Consider the following 22401-nt stretch of genomic DNA (forward strand, 5'->3'; position numbering starts at 1 on the left):
TCCTTAAAAACATACTATAATATCCTTTTGCTCTTTTTTTTTTTTTTTTGAGACTGAGTCTCACTCTGTCACCCAGGCTGGAGTGTGGTGGCATAATCACAGCTCACTGAACCTTCTATTTCCTGGATTCAAGCAATCCTCCCCTTAGCCTCATGAGTAGCTGGGACTACAGGCACATGCCACCATGCCCAGCTAATTTTTGTATTTTTTACAAAATTTGAAAATTAGCTGTAAAAAATTAGCTGTAAAACAAAATACAAAATTGTATTTTTTACAACAAGGCTTCGCCATGTTGCCCAGCCTGGTGTCGAATTCCTGGGCTCAAACAATCTGCCTGCTTTGGCCTCCCAAAGTGCTGGAATTACAGGCATGAACCACCGTGCCCAGGCTCTTTTGTTTTTTTCGCCTAACAGTGTTCATACCAATTTGTAGAGTTCTTCATTCTTTCTTACAGCAGCATACTAGCCTTTGAGCCATTCTCCTATGAATGGGCATTTAGGTGGTTTCCAGTATTTTGCAATTACAAATTCTTTGAAGTGGGATTGCTGGATCCAAAGGCATAAACCTATATGTAGTTTTATTTGGTATTGCCTAATTCCCTTGCATAAAAGTTGTGCTAATTTATATCCATACCAGCAACATATGAGAGTGCCTCTTCCCCTACAACCTCGGCAACAGAATATGATGTCATACTAATTTTTGCCCATCTGATAGGTGAGAATGGTATCTCATTGTTTTCATTTGCATTTCTTTTATTATGTGTGAGGTCAAACATATTGTCTTATGCTTAAGGGATATCTATATCTATATCTAGTTTGTGAATTTTTTCTATCAGGTTTTTGAGTTTTTTCCAAATTAAAAATTAAATGAATAAAACATTTATTGATATAATTAATGTAGCATACAGTTCATCCATTTAAAGTGTACACTTTTGTGGTTTTTTGCATATTAATGGTTATGTAACCTTCACTACAATCTAATTTTAGAACTTTTTCATTACCCTGAAAAGAAACTCCATCCATATTCATTAGCAGTCACTCCCCATTTGTCCCCACTACCCCAGTCCTAAGCAACCATTAATCCACTTTCCCCATAGATTTGTCCATTCTGGACATTTGATATAAGTGTAATTTATATTATATATTACAAATTATATTATTTTTCCTGTAATATAAATAAAATCATACAACATATGGTCTTTTGTGACTGGCTTTCTTCACTTAATGTAAGTGATGTAATGCTTATAGTGTTCCAAGTACTGTTTCTAAATGTTTAATCCCCATAACAACTCTATGAAATAGTTACTGTTATTATCCCCATTTTATAGATGAGGAAACTGAGGCACAGAGAGGTTAAATAGCTTGCCTCTGGTCACACAGCATTAAGAAGATGGGCTTAATTAGGCAAAAATAGATTAATTAGGCACACACTTGTAATTTCAGCTACTTGGGAGGCTGAGGTGAGGGGATCTCTTGAACCCAGGAGGTCGTGGCCGCAATGAGCCCTGATTGTGCCACTATACTCCAGCCTGGGCAACAGAGTGAGATCCTGTCTCACAAAAAAAAAAAGGAGATGAGCTTTGGAGTTATACAGACTTCAAGTTCTAGCTCTATCGCTTGCTCTGTGATTTATGGACTATTACGTAAACTCCATCAGTGTTTCTCATTTGTTTGTTAAATGAGTATAGCAATGGCTGAGTCCTAGAGTTATAGAGAGTTAAATGATATGACATCAGGTGTACCTGAGATGCCAGCTTTTTAAAAATAAATCATATACCATGAAATTCACCCTTTTAAAGTGTGTAATTCGGTGGTTTTTAAGTATATTTATAAGGTTACACAACCATTACATTATCTAATTCCAGAACATTTCCGTCTCCCAGGCCAGGCGCGGTGGCTCACACCTATAATCCCAGCACTTTGGGAGGCCGAGGCAGGCAGATCACTTGAGGTCAGGAGTTTGAGACCAACCTGGCTAACATGATGAAACCCCGTTTCTAGTAAAAATACAAAAATTAACAGCGTGGTGGCATGCGCCTGTAGTCCCAACTACTTGGGAGGCTGAGGCGGGAGAATCACTTGAACCCGGGAGGCAGAGGTTGCAGTGAGCCGAGATTGTGCCACTGCGTTCCAGCCTGGGCAATGGAGTGAGACTCTGTTTCCAAAAGAAAAGAACTTCCATCATCCCAAAAAGAAATTCTGTACCCGTCAGCAGTCACTCCTCATTCCCTCCTCACGCTAGTTTCTGGCAACCACCAACCTATTTTCTATCTCTATAGATTTGTCTATTATGGACATTTCATAAAAATAGAATCATACAATAGGTAGCCTTTTATATCTGGCTTCTTTCACTGAGCATGATGTTTTCAAGGTCATCTGTGTTATAGCGTATCCATACTTCATAGCTTTTTATTGCCAAGTTATATTGTACAGATATACCATATTTTGTTTATCCATTCCTCAACTGATGGACATTTGGGTTGTTTCTACTTTTTGGCTACTATGAATATGCTACTATGAACATTGGTGTATACAGTTTCGTGTTAACACATTTTTCTTTTTTTTTTTAGACAGGGTCTTACTCTGTCACCCAGGCTGGAGTGCAGTGGCACCATCAAGGCTCACTGCTGCCTTGACCTCCCTGGGCTCATGTGATTTTCTCACTGCCTCAGCACCCCCACCCCAGTAGCTGGGACTACAGGTGTAAGCCATCATGCCTGGCTAATTTTTTTTTTTTTTTTTTTTTTGTAGAGACGGGGTTTGGCCATGTTGCTTAGGGTGCCCTCAAACTCTTTGGCTCAAATGGTCCATCCACCTCGGCCCCACAAAGTGCTGGGATTACAGGCATGAGCCACTGCATCCAGCCAGGTTTTCAGTTCTCTTGGGCATATACTTAGGAGTGGAACTGCTGGATCGTATGGTGACTCTGTTTAACTTTTTTAGGAACTGCCAAACTCTTTTTCCAAAGTCGCTCCATCATTTTATATTCCCCCTAATGATGTGTAAGTATTCCTATTTCTCCACATTCTCTCTGACACTTATTATCTGTCTCTTAGTTATGCTAGAGGGTGTGGAGCGGCGGTAGCTCACTGTGGTTTTGATTTGCATTTCCTTAGTAATAAATAATGGGCTGGGCCCAGTGGCTCACGCCTGTAATCCCAGCACTTTGGGAGGTAGAAGTGGGCACATCACCTGAGGTCAGAAGTTCGAGACCAGCCAGGGCAACATAATGAAACCGTGTCTCTACTAAAAACACAAAAATTAGCTGGGTGTGGTGGCACAAATCTGTAATCCCAGCTACTTGGGAGGCTGAGGCAGGAGAATCACTTGAGCCTGGGAGGCAGAGGCTGCAGTGAGCTGTAATCGCACCACTGTACTCCAGCCTGGGAGACACAGTGAGACTCTGTCTCACAGATAAATAAATAAATAATGGTGATGAGTATGAGATGCTGACTTTTAGGTCAGCTCTTTCTGCTCCCCAAGCTGGGTTTCCTCCAGAAAGTCTCTCCTCGGTTTCTGTTCCTCTCTCCTGACTAGACTCAGCAGTCATTTTGGGCTCTTGGATGCTGATTGATACCCTCTTAGTGAGGTACTCTCGGGGAGACCTTTGGGTGAGTTCTGATGGTTAGGCTGTTGTGTGTCTAGGATTCAAGGCATGTGTTCATATCTTCAGGTTTGATGTTATTCTTGAGGCTGGCACAGCCATCAGGCAGACTTGCCAAACTGCTGGGACAAAGCCAGCCTTCCCCCTAGACATCCCGGTGAACAGGATCCAGGGTTCTTGAGCAGGAAACGGTCTTGAGAGTCTTATCCTTCCTTTTGCAATAAGACAGTTAGAACCCTTTACCCCTACTCTGCCAGACTGGGGAGAATCTTTGTTTTCTTTTTTCTTTTTTTTTTAGTTTCTGTAAAAAGAAATTCTACTGGCCCCATTTACCACCAGCTAGTATTTTAGTAGACGTCTGTGTTAGAAAAATGCTTTGCTCTGACCCAGATCCCACCTTCTGCAGCCCATGCCAATTTCCCCTTATGCTTTCCTTTCTTGGAAGATGTGAGAGACAGCCGCTCCCTAGGAGGGGCTTCATTCTCTGTTCAGACAAAACCACTTTGGCTAGAGAAGCCCTCATGTGAGGAAGTCCAGACCAAGCCAGGCCCCTCCAGGAGACTTTAAAGATGGAATGACCTTGTCACTTGGCGATTGCTTGGGCAGTCTGCTTTGAAAAAGAGAACTTCTGACAGGCTTCAGGTCGTGTGTTTATCCTGAGGCCGGGCCATTCCAAACTCATGTTTCAGAGTTTAGAGTTTGCGTCCAGCTAGCCCGTGGGTGGTAATCAAATGCAGGTGGAGACCATCTGGCCGGGCCTGTCCCTCCCACCCAGCCAAGTGAGGGCTGGCCTGCCCACCACAGAGCTGGCCCAGAAAGCACCCCGTGTGGAGGCAGATGGTGGACACATGCGTGTGCACGCATGCACACCTCTAGGTGCGTGTGCACACGGACCCTCCTTAGTGAAGTGGTGCTGTGTGGATGCATCTGATCCAGTGATTTCTTTCTCTGCCTTTGAGGGTTCTTCCCATTACGCAGCCGAAGAGGAACAAGTTTCTTTTAGTCTGTTTCTCAAGTTTTTGTGGTTAGAAATCATGTACTTTTCTTGGCCCAAGATGAAAGCCCTGGAGTGATAGTCTCATACATTTTACAAAGCTGCCTCTAATTGGTGGCTGCTTAAAATCTTGCCTTTGCCCTACTGACCCATCTCCCTTTACAGAGTTTTAACTCCAGTCAATCTTGCATTACCCCAGGTTTTCACACCCCTCCCAAACCTGCAGCTCCAGGGAGGTAGCTCTCCCAACTTCAGTTTGGTAACTGTTCCCCAGCCTCCCTGCACTGAACTGACCCCAAACAGGGTAATTCAGCGAGGAAATAAAATAGCATACATTGTGTTGTCCAAGCATCTTCTGCTGGCCTGGTCTCCAAAATTGCACGTGTGTACCCTCAAAATGGATTCTGTTTCCCACATCGCTAGAGATACCTGGGGAAAATGCAAACCGTGGATACTTCTTTTAAATATAGTTGGGCCAGGTGCTGTGGCTCTTGCCTGTGTTCCTAACACTTCGGGAGGCCGAGGCGGGAGGATTGCTTGAGCCTGGGAGTTCAAGGAGTAGCCTAGGCAATGTGTTGAGACCTGTCTCTACAAAAGTTTTCAAAATTAGCTGGTCATGTTGGTGCACACCTGTGGTTCCAGCTACTTGGGAGGTTGAGGTAGGAGGATCGCCTGAGCCCGGGAGGTCAAGGCTACGGTGAGCCACGTTCACACCACTGTATAGAGCACTGTATCTTGCTCTATACAGTGTCTCAAAAATAAAAAAAGAAGGAAATAAGCTGGGCATGGTGGCTTATATCTGTAATCCCAATACTTTGAGAGGCGGAGGCCAGAGGATTGCTTGAGCCCAGGAATTCGAAACCAGTCTGGGCAACATAGGGAGACCTTATCTCTACTAAAAAAAAAGAAAAAAAAAAATGAGCCAGGTGCCATGGTGTGCCATCTACTTGGGAGGCTGAGACAAGAGGATCACTTGAGTCCCCAGGAGTTCACAGCTGCAGTGAGCTGAAGATCACACCACTGCAGTTGCACTGCAGCCTGAGTAACAGAGTGAGACCCTGTCTCAAAAAATAGATAGATAGATAGATAGATAGATAGATAGATAGATAGATAGATAGATAGATAGATAGATACATACATACATACATACATACATAGGGCTTGCTCATGATACTTTCTAATGATACCTTTTCAGTCCATTACAGAACTTAGCTTCTCAGAGGTGATCTTTCCCTGCAAAGTGCAGGAGGGCTCGGTTCACCTAGGCACAGAAAACTAGGACAGATGTCAGCTTCTGAGACTTGGGAATCTCTTTCTATCCCATCTCCTGGCCTTGCCTCTCAGCGGTGATGATGATGATGAAGGAAAGATGCCACGTGGATTCTAGGTTTGCGCATTGACTGCATCATCAGCCCTTGAGAATTCTCACCTCTGATTGCCTGTTCCAGGAGCTTGGTTGGCTCTCATCTTAGTTTATGGTTTGTGTTTGTATGCTGACGAGTTTACATGTGTATAATCATTGTGGCTCGTGTTTGTACAAGATATAATTACTGAAAATTATATCATGAATATTTTAATTTTAACCTTCCCATGCTAGCAAGCCTTATGTAGCTCTCCCTGGATGTTTCCTTTACCTGAGGAGGTGTGGCACCCCGCCAGCCAGGCCCAGCTCTCTGATCCACATCATTGCCCTCTGAGACTTGGGGCTCCTGAGTGTTTCCTGCAAACAGGGAGGCAGGGATTCCTGCCTTCTCTCATTGTCACTTTAATGAGTTATGGCCACAGAAGCAGTCATCCTCATTATTCTGGGTCACTGAGGGATGGGAAGGGAGGGCAACCCATGCATCTCTAGGGTTCCAGCAACTGAAGAGTACATGTGGAGTGCCAGGCTTTAGGAAGAGCTCGTGCTAACTGAGGAGTATGTGTTGGGTGCTGAATTTCAGGAATAATACGGGCCCACCCAGTATTTGGAATCTGCCTTGGGACCTGTCCACAAATGCTGAGTTTGGAGGCCAGCCAGTGCCACCCAAGGTTGTACCCTTGTGGGGCAGAGTGGAGGTGGGAGTGGAGAAGGGATCTCATCCTCACAGAGTGTATTAGTCCATTCTCACACTGATATAAAGACATACCTGAGATTGGGTAATTTATAAAGAAAATAGGTTTAATTGACTCACAGTTCCACATGGCTGGGAAGACCTCAGGAAACTTACAATCTTGGTGGAAGGGGAAGAGGGTGGCAGGCACAAGAGAGTGGGCAAGAGCAGGGAAAACTGCCTTAGAAACCCATCAGATCTTGTGAGAACACTATCACAAGAACACTGTGGGAGAAACCACACCCATGATCCAATCATCTCCCACCTGATTCCTCCCTTGACACGTGGAGACTATGGGGATTACAATTCAAGATGAGATTTGGGTGGGGACACAGAGCCAAACCATACCACAAAGCATATAGCCTTGTGGCTCACAGGACGTGTATCTTTAGCAAACAAAGTAGATGTCTATTAACAGCCTGAAGGAATGAGGAGCATGAACAAGGGAGATTTTCAGCAGTGTTGCCTCAATCATCTAGGAAGGAATGTTTCACAGCCACAAAATTTGGCACTCATAATTCAGAGTGCCAGCAGTAGAATTTGGCCAGGCTAAAGTCACATCCACATACCCATAGCTGGCAGGAGGACGAGGCAAGAGTTCTGGTTCCCTATGGGCTTCTCGGGTTCCCTCCCAACAAGGCTCACATCGTGGGATACTCCTCTGAATGGAGGGTTTGGATACTGAGGCCACCATAAGAAGGGGGAGGACTTTAGACTTTCAAGAGAGTGTTTTTCCTTAGGTAATTGAGCTTAAAACACTTGATTTTTATGTCTTTCAGGTTTACAGGAACAGATGGACCTAGTGGTTTTGGCTTTGAGTTGACCTTTCGTCTGAAGAGAGAAACTGGAGAGTCTGCCCCACCAACATGGCCCGCAGAGTTAATGCAGGGCTTGGCGCGATACGTGTTCCAGTCAGGTAGGAGGCCAGGCTGGCTGCTGTGCTGGTCCTTTTGCCATGAGCGTGGTTGGCTTTGAGTACTAGCAGGTATATTTTCATGTTTGTGGAGTGGCCTTTCCTGGGAGTACTATGCCCCAATTCTGCCATGAGGGTGGCTTGTTTTGCCTGGTGTTTCCTGGTTGGAAAGCCAACTGGGCCGTGGCAGAGAGGGGTACTCTCCTGTGCCCTCCAGCAGCAAGTTCTGTGTTATGTTGTGCCACCCTGCGCCCTTGTCATGTTTCATGGAGGGTTTCTTTCATGTCATCTGATATGATATGTTTCTGTGTGGCTAATTGCTCAGAAGCATTTCCCATCTGACCTCAGATTTTGTTTCTTTGTTTTTGTAAGTAGCCTTCAAATGAAAGCCGAGATATTTTTTTCCCAACTCTTTTGCTCTTGAACTATCACAGACAAAGTGCAGAGCAAGCCATGGTCTCTCAAAGCATGGTTCTTATACCACCTGGCTCTGAACTACCTGGAGAGCTTGTTGCAAACACATATTCCTAGGCCCCATTGCAGATGTCTGACTCAGAATCTTTGGGAGTGATGTTCCTTGGTGCTTCTGGTAGAGACTAAATTTGGAGAACCATAGATCTGGTAGCTTCTCTAGTTACAGTGACTTTTTTTTTTTTTTGAGATGGAGTTTTGCTCTTGTTGCCCAGGCTGGAGTGCAATGGCACAGTCTCGGCTCACTGCAACCTCTGCCTCCCAGGTTCAAGCGATTCTCCTGCCTCAGCTTCCTGTGTAGCTGGGATTATAGGCATGTGCCACCACGCCTGGCTGTTTTTTTTTTTCTTTTAGTAGAGACGGGATTTCTCCATGTTGGTCAGGCTGGTATCGAACTCCTGACCTCCGGTGATCCGCCCACCTCGGCCTTCCAAAGTGCTGGGATTACAGGCATGGGCCACTGCCAGGCCAGGGACTTCTTTTTTCAAACCTTGAGTAGGTTATACATTTGGGGTACAATAGACCTGTCTAGGTTGAACCCCTCTGCCCACATTTCACACCTGTGGGAGCCAGTTGTTGGCACAGGAGGCAGATCCGTAACTACCACCTACCATTGTATGCCCTGTGGAACAGTCTCCTCATGGAGGCTACAATGGGTCTTCTCTAAGCAGGAGTTCCTAAATCTGGCTGCCCATCAACCCCTCAGAGGAGCTTGTCAACACACTGATTTCCAAACCTTCCTGTGAGACTCCAGTTGAGTTAGCCAGAAGTGGGACTAAGGCAGGCCGGGCACAGTGACTCACGCCTGTAATCCCAGCACTTTAGGAGGCCAAGGCAGTTGGATCACTTGAGGTCAGGAGTTCGAGACCAGCCTGGCCAACATGGTGAAACCCCATCTCTACCGAAAATACAAAAATTAGCCGGGCATGGTGGTGGGCACCTGTAATCCCAGCTACTCGGGAGGCTGAGGCAGGAGAATTGCTTGAACTCGGGAGGCAGAGGTTGCTGTGAGCCAAAATTGTGCCACTGCACTCCAGCCTGGGCAACAGAGCAAGATTCCATATCAAAAAAAAAAATTAATAATCACAGTAGTTGTGAAATAGAACAATACTAATAATGGAACAAATTATTATTATGTGCCTTTTTGTTTTTTTGAGATGGAGTGTCGCTTTCTCCCCCAGGCTGTAGTGTTGCTCTCTCCCCCAGGCTGGAGTGCAGCAGCGTGATCTCGGCTCACTGCAAGCTCCGCCTTCTGGGTTCAGGCTATTCTCCTGCCTCAGCCTCCCAAGTAGCTGGGACTACAGGCACCTGCCACCACGCCTGGCTAACTTTTTGTATATTTTAGTAGAGATGGAGTTTCACCTCGTTAACCAGGACGGTCTCGATCTCCTGACCTCACGATCCGCCCGCCTTGGCCTCCCAAAGTGCTGGGATTACAGGCGTGAACCACTGCGCCCGGCTTTATTATGTACCTTCTTATGTGTTGCAGTGTGAGGTATATAACATCAACTATGTAGCATTTTCCCAAAAATGTTTAACCTGAATCAAATTATAAACAGGTAAATCCAGATTGTGAGACACTTTAAAGACAAATGCCTATATTCTTAAAAAATGTCAGTGCTCTAATCCCAGCACTTTGAGGGGGTGAAGCAGGAGGATCGCTTGAGCTCAAGAGTTTGAGACCAGCCTGGGCAATGAAGCAAGATCCCGTAAATTAAAGATTAGCCAGGTGTGGTGGCATGCCTATAGTCCCAGCTACTTGGGAGGCTGAGGTAGGAGGACCACTTGAGCCCAGGAGGTTGAGGCTGCAGTGAACCATGATTGTGCCACCACATTCCAGGCTGGGCGTCACAGTGAGACCCTACCTAAAAAAATTTTTAAAAAAGGCCTGGCACGGTGGCTCACGCCTGTAATCCCAGCACTTTGGGAGGCCGAGGCGGGTGGATCACGAGGTCAGGAGATCGAGACCATCCTGGCTAACACGGTGAAACCCCGTCTCCACTAAAAATACAAAAAATTAGCCGGGTGTGGTGGCGGGCGCCTGTAGTCCCAGCTACTCAGGCTGAGGCAGGAGAATGGCGTGAACCCGGGAGGCAGAGCTTGCAGTGAGCCGAGATCTGGCCACTGCACTCCAGCCTGGGCGACTGAGCGAGACTCCGTCTCAAAAAAAAAAAAAAAAAATACACACACACACCAATGCTATAAAAAGGCAAGGGGCAGGGGCTATTCTACATTAAAGGAAACATGGCAGTTTAAATGCACTGTTGATCTTTGATTAGATCCTAAATTGGAAAAAAAAAAAAAAAAGGTCATTTTTTAAGGACAATTGGAAAAATATGAATATACACTGTGTATTAGTTAATAGTATTGTACGCAAAATTCCCTGGATGTGATTATGGTGTTATGGTTATACAGGATAACGTCCCTGTTGCTAGGAGATAAAGGCTAAAGTATTAATGGATAAAAGGACCTGATGTCTTTAACTTAATTGTCAAATGATTCAAATGATTTAACTTAATTGTCAAAAAATAGAACATCTGTGTGTGAAGAGAAGCTAAAGCAAATGTGGTGAAATGTTAACAACTTGTGAAGCTAGGTGAATGGTATTTGGGTATTCATTGTATCGTTCTTTTAACTTTTCTGTAGGATTGTAAATTTTAAAAATAAAATAAAAGTTGTGACTGTTGAGTATACATTGACTAATATGTGCTCTGCAGGTCCTTTCTGTTCCTAATGGCCCCATTTATGGTGGTTATAATGTGCTTGCTGTAGTTTGTGTCTGCAGATCACTTTAAGCACGTCAGAAGGGAACAGGGTGACTACACTCCTAAAAGTGTTCTGTTTTCCAGATTTTCTGTAACATGATTGTATTATTTAAATAACAGGTAAAACAAATCTTTTTAAAATTTTTTTTAGAACATGGCAGGAGATAATAGTAAATTGTTTAAATAATGGGAAAATGATAAAGAAAAGTAAATGGTAACTGATTTAAGATAGGAGACCGGCCGGGCACGGTAGCTCACGGCTGTAATCCCAGAACTTTGGGAGGCCGAGACGGGCGGATCACGAGGTCAGGAGATCAAGACCATCCTGGTTAACATGGTGAAACCCCGTCTCTACTAAAAATACAAAAAAATTAGCCGGGCGTGGTAGCGGGCGCCTGTAGTCCCAGCTACTCAGGAGGCTGAGGCAGGAGAATGGCGTCAACCCGGGAGGCGGAGCTTGCAGTGAGCCGAGATTGCGCCACTGCACTCCAGAATGGCGACAGAAAGAGACTCCGTCTCAAAAAAAAGATAGGAGACCATGGCTGTGGGCCTAAATGGTGATAGGAATAACTAACATTTAGACTTGTGCTCTGTGTGCCACTTCAAGTGACCATTGAATATGTGGACATGCTGTGTGAGGTTAGTGACTGTGATATACCAGCTTTTCAGCTGCAGAAAGCAGGACAACACAGGTTGAGCTGCATGTTCAAGGTCACACATCTAGTGGGTACAAAGGCAAATTTTAACCCAGGCAGTGTAGCTCTGAATGGCAGCTCTTGGCCAGACACGGTGGCTCATGCCTGTAATTCCAGCACTTTAGGAGGCCAAGGTGGGAGGTTGGCTTAAGCCCAGGAGTTCAAGACCAGCCTAGGCAACATAAGGATATTCTGTCTCTACAAAAAATTTTAAAAATTTGGCCGGGCACAGTGGCTCATGCCTGTAATCCCAGCACTTTGGGAGGCCAAGGTGCGCGGATCATGAGGTCAAGAGATCGAGGCCAGCCTGGCCAACATGGGTGAAACCCTATCTCTACTAAAAATTCAAAAATTAGCTGGGCGTGGTGGCACATGCCTGTAGTCCCAACTACTTGGGAGGCTGAGGCAGAAGAGTCACTTGAACGTGGGAAGCAGAGGTTGCAGTGAGCCGAGATCACGCCACTGCAGTCCAGCCTGGCAACAGAGAGAGAGACTCCATCTCAAAAAAAAAAAAAAAAAAAAAAAAAAAAGGCCGGGTGTGGTGACTCAAGCCTGTAATCCCAGCACTTTGGGAGGCCGAGATGGGCAGATCACGAGGTCAGGAGATTGAGACCATCCTGGCTAACACGGTGAAACCCCATCTCTACTAAAAAAAATACAAAAAACTAGCCGGGCGTGGTGGCAGGTGCCTGTAGTCCCAGCTACTCAGGAGGTTCAGGCAGGAGAATGGCGTAAACCCGGGAGGCGGAGCTTGCAGTGAGCCGAGATCCCGCCACTGCATTCCAGCCTGGGTGACAGAGCGAGACTCCGTCTCAAAAAAAAAAAAAAAAAAAAAAAAATTAGCCATTGTAGTGACGCGTGCTTGTGGTCCCAGCTACTTAGGAGGCTGCAGTGGGAGGATTGCACGTAAGCCTGGAAGGTACAGGCAGCAGTGAATGATGATTGCACCATTGCAGTCCAGCCTGGATGACAGAGTGAAACGCTGTCTCAGAAAAAAAACAAAAAACAAAAACAGGCCAGGCGCAGTGGCTCACGCCTGTAGTCCCAGCACTTTGGGAGGCCAAGGCGGTTGGATCACGTGAGGTCAGGAGTTCGAGACCAGCCTGACCAACATGGTGAAACCTCATCTCTACTAAACATACAAAAAGTAGCTGGACGTGGTGGTGGGCACCTGTAATCCCAGCTACACAGGAGGCTGAGGCAGGAGAATCACTTGAACCTGGGAGGCAGAGGTTGCAGTGAGCTGAGATCACGCCATTGCACTCCAGCCTGGACAACAAGAGCAAAACTCCATCTCAAAACAAAACAAAGCAAAAAAAGTACACATAACTATACAGCTTGATGAGTTTTCACAAACCACGTACACCCATGTAACCAGTACCTAAATTGAGAAACAGACCAGTTCTCTAGAAACCTCACTCATGTCTCCTTTTGGTCAATACTCTTATGCTCTCCTGACTTCCAGCAACATCGTTCTTTTCTTTTCTTTTCTTTTCTTTTGTTTGATTTCACTGCATAGTTAGGTCCCTAGCACTGTGTGCCTGAACTCATTGCTAATAGCTTAAGTAGGTCCCTGTCCCCACTCCTCTCGCCTGAACTGTTCTCCATCTGCCTGTGACTGCCAGATCAAGGTAGCAGCATGGTGTGGTGGTTTAAGAGTGTGGCCTCCTGACCCAGACAGCCTGCATTCATATTGGCTCTGCCAGTTACTGCCTCCTTGGGCTACATATACATCCATTTGCTCAGCTATAAAGCAGGGATAATAGTAACCTCATGAAGTTATCGAGAAGTGAGTTAATATCTGTAAAACACTCAGAATGTGCCTGGTACGCAGTAAGTACTATATGTTTTACCTGCAATCATTATCATTATTCAGTCTTTAAAAACTTTATGGATCAAGATGGGTACCTTGGTCTTTTTTTGTTTGTTTGTTTGTTTCTCAATGACAGTAAAGACCCTACTTAACAGCAAAACTGTATTAGGAAATGTCTTGCTTGCCCTGAATCAGATGTGCAGCCTCAGCTGACATGATAACACTTGGAGGCATTATCTTACTCACATGGAAAATCAGTAATATTGGTACAAATAAAATTATTTCGTTTTGTACATCATATTATATAGCTGAAAACATTCAGTTCAGGTGTGGCTCCTTGGTTTTTTGTAGTTGATTTATGTAGTTGTCTGTGAAGTCTTATGCAAATCAAACCCTATTCTAAGTCCAGTAGAGCCCATGCAGTTTAGTGGGACCTTGTAGTAAATCCCTTAATAAGGTGAAGAATCTTTTTATAGTGTGAGTAATTGCCCCTTATTGTAAATATTTTGTAAGATTGAGTGTAGGTCTATCAGGTTTTCTCAGAGCAGATCACTTAGCTGCTGCTGCAGAGCACCTCCTTTATGACTCGTAGGCATTACTCTACCCCTGTGTGGTTACATGCTACAAGAGTTACATGTATACATACTGTACAGAACGTGTGTTGTTTATGTTTGATGTGTACACAGATATACCTGCCTACGTACATAGCGTTGTAATTCTGTTTGATGGTCTTGCCTCACTTGTGCTGTCCACCTTAAACTTAGTGAGTTTATGGGGAGCACTCCACCCACTCATTTGCATGTGAGAACATGCTTAGCCGTGTAATCAAGCAAGTGGACTGTTTAGACCTGCTTTTCCAGATCTAAGTAACATCCACAGCCTTACAACCCAGCCTTGGAAATAGCATCAAGGCAGTGGGAGGCCAATGAAAGGGGAATGATGAGGCTCTGGTAGGTGTGGGGGCGGGGGTGGAGATGCCCACACCCAGCCATGGAGCTGTACGAGGCAGCCTTGGAAGCCTGCTCTGAAGCATGACTCAGATGGCTTCTATAACAGCGCTGACCTGCTGGCAGACAGCTACCCTCTGGTAGGTTTGCGCAGAGGTGGAAGCTGAGCTGGAGAGAAAAGGAAGTAGAAATGGGAGAGATCTGAGAATGAAGAGCACCCAGAGGCAGTGAAGGCTTCCAGATGTGGCTCTATAGATATAGATAGATTAGGGTGATTTAGTTAGGATTCTTCTAGTTACAAGAAAATGGGCCAGGCACGGCGGCTCACGCCTGTAATCCCAGCACTTTGGGAGGCCGAAGCAGGCAGATCACGAGGTCAGGAGTTTGAGACCAGCCTGACCAACATGGAGAAACCCTGTCTCTACTAAAAATACAAAAATTAGCCAGGAGTGGTGGCGCGCACCTGTAATCCCAGCTACTCAGGAGGCTGAGTCAGGAGAATGGAGAATCACTTGAACCCAGGAGGCGGAGGTTGCACTACTGCATTCCAGCTTGAGCAACAGAGCGAGACTCTGTCTCAAAACAAACAAACAAACAAACAAAAAAATTAGCTGGGTGTGGTGGTATGCACTTGTGGTCTCAGCTACTTGGGAGACTGAGTTGGGATGATCATTTGAGCTCAGGAGGTGAAGGCTGCAGTTAGCTGTGATCATGCCACTGCACTCAGCGTGGGTGATAGAGCAAGTCCCTGCCTAAAAAAAAAAAAAAGAAAAGAAAATAGCAGAAACCCAACTCAAACTACGTTAAACAATGAGAGGGCCAGGCGTGGTGGCTCACACCTGTAATCCCAATACTTTGGGAGGCTGAGGCAGTGAGGCAGACAGATTGCTTGAGCCCAGGAGTTTGAGACCAGCCTGGGCAACATGGCGAAACCAAACAATCGTAGAGTAAAAAAACTGAAAAATTAGCCAGGCATGGTGTCATGCATCTGTAGTCCCAGCTATTCGGGAGGCTGAGGTAGGAGGATTACTTGAGCCAGGCAGGTCGAGGCTGCAGTGAGCCATGATCGCACAACTGCACTCCACCCTGGACGATAGAGCAAGACCCTGTCTCAAAAAGGAGCGAAAAAAAAAAAAAAAAAAAAACAGTAACAGACTTTATTGGCTCAGGTGACTGGTACAACAAGGGTTTCAGGTGTGGCTTGATCTGTATGTTCAAACGGGGTCCTCTGGGCTATGATGATAGCTATGACTCTGTATGTTGATCTTGTTCTGCAAACTCTCCCCATGTGCCACCATTGGGGAGGTGAGCACCGTCATTCCTAGTTTCAGTTTCTCTCAGTTTGTAGTCCCAGCAGGCACAGGGCTTTGTGCTTTTAACTTTGGTGTTTTTTGTTTTTTCTTTACTGATTTTTTTTTTTTTTTTTTTTTTTTTTTTTGAGACAGTCTTGTTCTGTTGCCCAGGCATGACACAGTCCCGGCTCACTGCACCTCCACCTCCCGAGTTCAAGCAGTTCTCCTGCCTCAGCCTCCCAAGTAGCTGGGACCACAGGTGTGCACCAACATGCCTGGCTAATTTTTGTATTTTTAGTAGAGATACAGGGTTTCACCATGTTGGCCAGGCTGGTCTCGAACTCCTGACTTCAGGTGATCCACCCACCATGGCCTCCCAAAGTGTTGGGATTACAGGTGTGAGCCCCCACAACTGGCCTGTCTTTTTATTGATTTTTTGAGACAGGGTTCCTGCTTTGTCACCCAGGCTAGAGGCTAGAGTACGGTGGCACCTTTTTAGTTCACTGCAGCCTCAAATTTCTGGGCTCAAGTGATCTTCCCATTTCAGCCTCCTGAGTAGCTACGACTATAGATGCACACCACCACACTCAGCTAATTTTTAAATTTTTGTAGAGACAGGGTCTCGCTGTTGCCCAGGTTTTGGTCTTAAACTCCTGGGCTCAAGTGCTCTACCCACTTTGGTCACCCAAAGTGCTAGGATTACACATGTGAGCCACTGCGCCCAGCCAAGGCTTTAAACTTTGGACATTTCTACATCAATTCTGGGGTAGGACACAGATTAGTTCTGTCTGGGCCATGTGACCACCTTGGTTGGTGGCAGTGGTCCAGATGGACCACCAGGACTTAAGTTGAAAGTCTTCCCTCTGCTCTTCACTTCCAAGCACATGGAGTGGGAGGGAAGTCCTCTAAAGCAAAGGCTAACCACCAGCAGAATAGCACGGCTTTGCATAGGCAAAATCAGTTGCTGCCACAGAACTGTAGGGACATCTCTTATCTCAGTAATCATGGTGTGCAGTTAACACTCGGAAGTCAGATTATTAGAGGAGGTGTTGATGGAGCGGGCACCTTCTGTTCTGTCTTGTATGTGTTGGGATGGTTTTGACTACAAGTAATAGAACACCCTGACTAGAGTGGCCTAACAATAAGGGAACTTACCTTACATAGCAAGCCATCTGGAGGAGGGGCAGTTCCAGGGTTGACTGGCATCTGTTCAGCGATATTGTCAAGGACCTGAGTTGCTCTTAACTTCTCTGCCTTCCTTAACACTTGGCTTGTCTTTTTAAACTGGTTTCCTCATATTCCAGAGATGGCTGCCATAATCCTAGCATCCTGATCACCCTTGACAGAGTCTACAGGCAGTAAGAGAGACATTTCTGTTTTGTGTCCTTTAAAGATGAACCAAAACCTCCACAGAACCGCCCTCGTTGGTGTCCCCTTTGCATCTCATTGGCTAGTGTTAGGTCAAGGATGATATTGGCTGGGAATGGGCCTGGCTCCCAGAAGGGAATGGCCAGGAAAAGGAGAAAAACAAAATTGGGGTTCTGTTAGTAAGGAGGGGAATGCCCATCGGGTGGGCAAAACAATCCCACCTAAGAAGCCCCAGCCCTGCCTGGAATCAGAGGAACCTTGCATATTGGTCAGGACACTCGGCCTGGGAAGAGAATGTTCCAGTCATGAGGACAAGATGGCTGTCATTTCACCTGCTATGGCAGATTTACAAACAAATCTAGCCTGTGGCATGAGTCGTTTGGAAAGTTTTGCAATAAATGTATCAGTAACTTCACCAGTAGACACTTCCATGTCTGTCTGTCCTACTTTGCAGCCAGTTTTTCTTACTTCCCTGTTCCCCTTTCATTTTACGATCAGCTTATTCTTCTCAGATTGCCAGTGACTATTCCCCTGCCCCCCATCCTCTGGGTTTTGTTAGAAAAAAACCATTCCCCAACTCAACAGGGCTTGATTTCTGAACTGTGCTTTAGAATTCTGCTGGAGAGGCTGTCTGCTCTCAGTTCTACCATTGGTAGGCCTTAACCACAAATTCCAAGGCAATTTCATTTGCGTTTTTAGGAAAAACATATCTCCCCAACCTTGTAACTGACACTGGAAATTGAAGTGCCTTCGCTTGCTGCTGTTTAATGGCAACCTCATGACATGTGCTCTGTTGGCTCGATTTGTGAGTCCATCGAGTTGGCTCGATTTGTGAGTGGCTTGATTGCTGAGTGCTGGGATGGCACTGCATGAGTGGGGATCTCTCCCAGGCCATCAGAGCTCATGGCTGATCCAACCCTGTGGTACTGACAGACTCTAACGCTAACAGAGATTTTTGTTTTCACATTTTCTTTCCTTTCCCCTGTTTATAAAAGAAATACTTGTTCATTATAAAATTGAAACTTAGAAATCTAAAATGTGACACAGAAGGTGAAAGTCCTTCATAATTCATTCCCTCACAGAGAAAACTTTGGTGTTCCTCTTTCCAGGTTTTGTTTGCCATGCATATGTCTGGACAGAATTTGCAATATTTTGACCAGGCACAGTGGCTCACACCTGTAATCCCAGCACTTTGGGAGGCTGAGATGGGTGGATCACTTGAGGTCAGGAGTTCGAGACCAACCTGGCCAACATGATGAAACCCCATCTGTAGTAAAAAATACAAAAATTAGCCGGGTATGGTGGCGCATGCCTGTAGTCCCAGCTACTTGGGAGGCTGAGGCACGAGAATTGCTTGAACTGGGAGGCGGAGGTTGCAGTGAGCTGGGAGCACGCCACTGCACTCCAGCATGGGTGATATAGAGCAAGACTCAGTCTCAAAGAAAAGAACTTGCAGTATTTTGTAAAAATGGACTATGCTTTTCATACTGTTTTTCACCTTGCTTTTTAAACTTACTATCATTTGGACATCTTTCCATGTCAGGATGTTCTTTTTAACGCGACTCTTTTTTAATGCCTACATATATTGTACTTTATTTAACTAGTCTTCTATTGTTAGACATTTGGGTCATTTCTAATTTTTTCCTTTCACAAAGCTGCAGTGAGCATCCTCGTCTATGTCCATCTTTGTATTCTTACCAAAGTATTTCTTCAGGATAAATTCCTTTTTTTTTTTTTTTTTTTTTTTTTTTTTTTGAGACGGAGTCTTGCTGTGTCACCCAGGCTGGAGTGCAATGGCCAGATCTCGGCTCACTGCAAGCTCCGCCTCCCGGGTTCACGCCATTCTCCTGCCTCAGCCTCCCGAGTAGCTGGGACTACAGGCACCTGCCACCTCGCCCGGCTAGTTGTTTTTTTTTTTGTATTTTTTATTAGAGACGGGGTTTCACCGTGTTAGCCAGGATGGTCTCGATCTCCTGACCTCGTGATCCGCCCGTCTCGGCCTCCCAAAGTGCTGGGATTACAGGCTTGAGCCACCGCGCCCGGCCGATAAATTCCTTTAAGTGGGATCACTTAGCCGGGTGTGGAGAAATTAACCTTTACATGTTAATAACCATTGCTAAAGGATTTTTAAAGTGAGGAGGAATTAGATGAATGAATATGTTATTAAAATAATACTGTTGGGACCATCCAGTAAATGTTATCGTTATTTTCAACAAACAATAGAAGGATCATTATATAAAAGTGGTTGTTTTTGTTTGTGTGTTTTGTTTGAGACAGTCTCGCTCTGTCGCCCAGGCTGGAGTGCAGTGGTGTGTTCTTGGCTCACTGCAAGCTCCACCTCTCAGGTTCAAGTGATTCTCCTGCCTCAGCCTCCTGAGTAGCTAGGATTACAGGCGTGAGCCACCGCACCGAGCCTAGTGTTTTTATAGCAACAAAATACTTTACTGAGTCCTTGAGAATAGGTCTTCCTTCTTAGGTTCCTTGGCCAGAGAGATTGGTTCATTCACACTATGTGGCAGACATTTGGGGTTAGGAAAGATCAGCAAGCCTTTTTTTTTTTTTTTTTTTTTTTTTTTTTAAGATGGGATCTCACTCTGTTGCTCAGACCGGAGTCCAGTGTTGTGATCACAGCTCACTGTAGCCTTGACCTGCTAAGCTCAGTTGATCCTCCTACCTCAGCTTCCCAAGTAGCTAGGACTACAGGTGCATGCCACCACACCCAGCTAATTTTTATATTTTTTGTGGAGGCAGGATTTCGCCAGGTTGCCCAGGCTGTTCTTGAACTCCTGAGCTCAAGTGATCTGCCTGTGTTGGCCTCCCAAAGTGGAGAGATTATAGGTGTGACCCATTGCGCCCGGCTAGCAAACCTTATACAGTGTGTTACACAGTTTAGAGTTCCAGGAATCCATCCATCATGCTCTTCCTGTCTCTGAAGTTGGAAGTGCTGAGGGACACAGCCTGCCTCTGTAAGTCAGAGAGACTTTTCCGGATATTGACAGCAAGTCATGTTTTACATAAGGAACCTCAATGCACTGTAGAGTTTTCCTGGGATTTTCCTCCTCTTGCCTTCCCAAAAGTTAACAGATGTGATTCAGTCTTTTCCTGTTGAGGCCCTTTTTTAAAACTTGCTTTTCTATGCCGGGCGTGGTGGCTCACACCTGTAATCCCAGCACTTTGGGAGGCCAAGGCGGGTGGATCACGAGGTCAAGAGATTGAGACCATCCTGGCCAACATGGTGAAACCCCGTCTCTACTAAAAATATAAAAATTAGCTGGGTGTGGTGGCGTGCACCTGAGTCCCAGCTGTCAGGAGGCTGAGGCAGGAGAATTGCTCGAACCTGGGAGGCAGAGGTTGCAGTGAGCCAAGATCGCGCCACTACACTCCAGCCTGGGCAACAGAGCGAGACTCCATCCACACACACACACACACACACACACACACACACACACACACAAACAACAACAACAAAAACTTGCTTTTCTATAGTTAAAAGTAAGTAAATGAAACAGTAGGTATTGGCTGGGTGTGGTGGCTCACGCCTATAATCCCGGCACTTTGGGAGGCTGAAGCAGGTGGATCACTTGAGGCCAGGAGTTCAAGACCAGGCTGGGCAACATGGTGAAACCTCATCTCTACTGAAAATACAAAAATTAGCTGAGCATGATGGCGCATATCTGTAATCCCAGCTACTCGGGAGGCTGAGGCATGAGAATTGCTTGAACGTAGGAGGCAGAGGTTGCAGTGAGCTGAGATTGCACCATTGCACTTTAGCCTGGGCGACAGAGTGAGACTCCGTCTCAAAAAAACAAAACAGTAGATATTGAGCACCAGACTGTCTTAGGTACTTAGCTTCTCTCATTTAACCTGTGCAGTGGGTAGCCTGGTGAGGAACATACTGGTTGATATTGCCCCTTATCAGATGAGGTGATAGGGAGGTGATGGACCCTGGAGAACTTCCTACAGCTGCTGAGTGGCAAGAGCAAGCCTTCAGGGACAGCCTAACCAGCCTGCTCTGCGTGCTCCAGCCTCTCAGCCACCAAGGGTCCATTTTAGATGAAGAGAGAGGATTTGGGGAAAAGGAACTTTTTCATCAGTTATATTTATTTTATTTAAGTGCCTGCTACATACCAGAGGCTCTGTCAAATGCTAGGTAAGCTATGTGGAACAAACTTTCCACTGCCTTTAGCTCGTAGAGACAGGCATTGAAAAAATAAGCAAATAAATATTTGATTCCTTAAGATCACCAAAAGGGAAAAATGAGGAACTGAAAGAAGGCTTATGTAGCTGGAGGGAGGTGAGGGAGAGGCGAGGGCTCAGGAAAAGCTGGAGGCCTGGCAGGGATAGGAAAGTGCTGGGCTTGAGGCAAGTAATGGTGCATTTGCCTCAATAGAGTCTTGATTCTAAGGGTAATGGAAAGCTATGAAAGCATGTTAAGGGCTCGGTGTGGTGGCTTATACGTGTACTCCCAGATACTGGGGAGGCCTAGTGCGGAGGATAGATTGAGTCCAGGAAGTTGAGGCTACAGTGAGCCAGGATCATGCCACTGCACTCCAGCCTAGGCAACAGAGCAAGACCCTGCCTCAAAAAACGAAAAAAGAAAAAATGAAAGCATGTTAAGGAGGAAGGTGAAATGGCCAGTTTGGGGAGTGAAGTCCTTTTTTTTCCGTAAATTAAGATGTACTTGGATTTGAAGTATTTGAGACTCTAGCTGCATTTTGACAGTGACTCTTACATGGAAGGGACAGGGGCTGCTGCAGCAGTTGGAGCGCAGGGTCCCTCAGGGTCATGGATACTTCTCAGCTCTGCTATTCCAGTCCCTGGGTCTTAAACTCAGCAGAATCCTGCCTCAAGCCTGCTGTATCCTGAGGCTCTTCAGCCTAAGAAAGGGACTCTCTGTCTTGGGGGTGTTAGCAGCCTCGGCATTGCTGTGCTCAGCAGCACACCACAGGGCTCTCTTCTCAGATCCAAGAGGGAGATCAGGCTTTGCTTCCTCTTCCCCGCCCTGCAGATGAGTGAAGGAAGTCAGGAAGGTTGAGTGAGGAGCTCAGAGTGCTTCCCCAGGTAAGATGTTACTAGGCTGCAGGCAGCTTCTCATCTACAGCTCATCTGACTTTCTTCTTTCATGTCCCAAATGTATGTGGTCTTAATATATTTTCCTCAGGTAAAGCTTTCTGGAAAGAGGTGCTCCATCATCACCAATGAGAGCTGTCAAGCTGTCTCTCTCTTTTTTGGAGACAGAGTCTCACTCTGTCACCCAAGCTGGAGTGCAGTGGTGCAATCTCGGCTTACTGCAGCCTCCACCTCCTAGGTTCATACTGTTCTCATGCCTCAGATTCCTGAGTAGCTGGGATTACAGGCGTGCACCACCACACTCAGCTAATTTTTGTATTTTCAGTAGAGATGGGGTTTTGCCATGTTGGCCATGCTGGTCTCCACCTCTTGGGGTC

General features: G+C 45.8%; 2 protein-coding genes across 11 annotated transcripts in view; one reads left to right on the forward strand and one right to left on the reverse strand.

The window, feature by feature from the left end:
* The window catches only part of CUEDC2 (CUE domain containing 2), a 335540-nt gene that overhangs the window by 118081 nt on the left and 195058 nt on the right, over nucleotides 1-22401 (reverse strand). The gene's annotated exons all lie outside the window — the stretch shown is intronic.
* Nucleotides 1-22401, forward strand: part of SUFU (SUFU negative regulator of hedgehog signaling) — a 133318-nt gene that overhangs the window by 38561 nt on the left and 72356 nt on the right. For all 5 annotated transcript variants that reach the window (XM_050804147.1, XM_050804149.1, XM_050804151.1 and 2 more), the window contains exon 3: nucleotides 7470-7606. In XM_050804147.1, coding sequence (XP_050660104.1) covers nucleotides 7470-7606 — 137 coding nt within the window. The remainder of the gene's footprint in view (nucleotides 1-7469; nucleotides 7607-22401) is intronic.

This window comes from Macaca thibetana, chromosome 9, assembly GCF_024542745.1.
Source record: "Macaca thibetana thibetana isolate TM-01 chromosome 9, ASM2454274v1, whole genome shotgun sequence".
In the NCBI taxonomy this organism is placed as follows: domain Eukaryota; kingdom Metazoa; phylum Chordata; class Mammalia; order Primates; family Cercopithecidae; genus Macaca; species Macaca thibetana.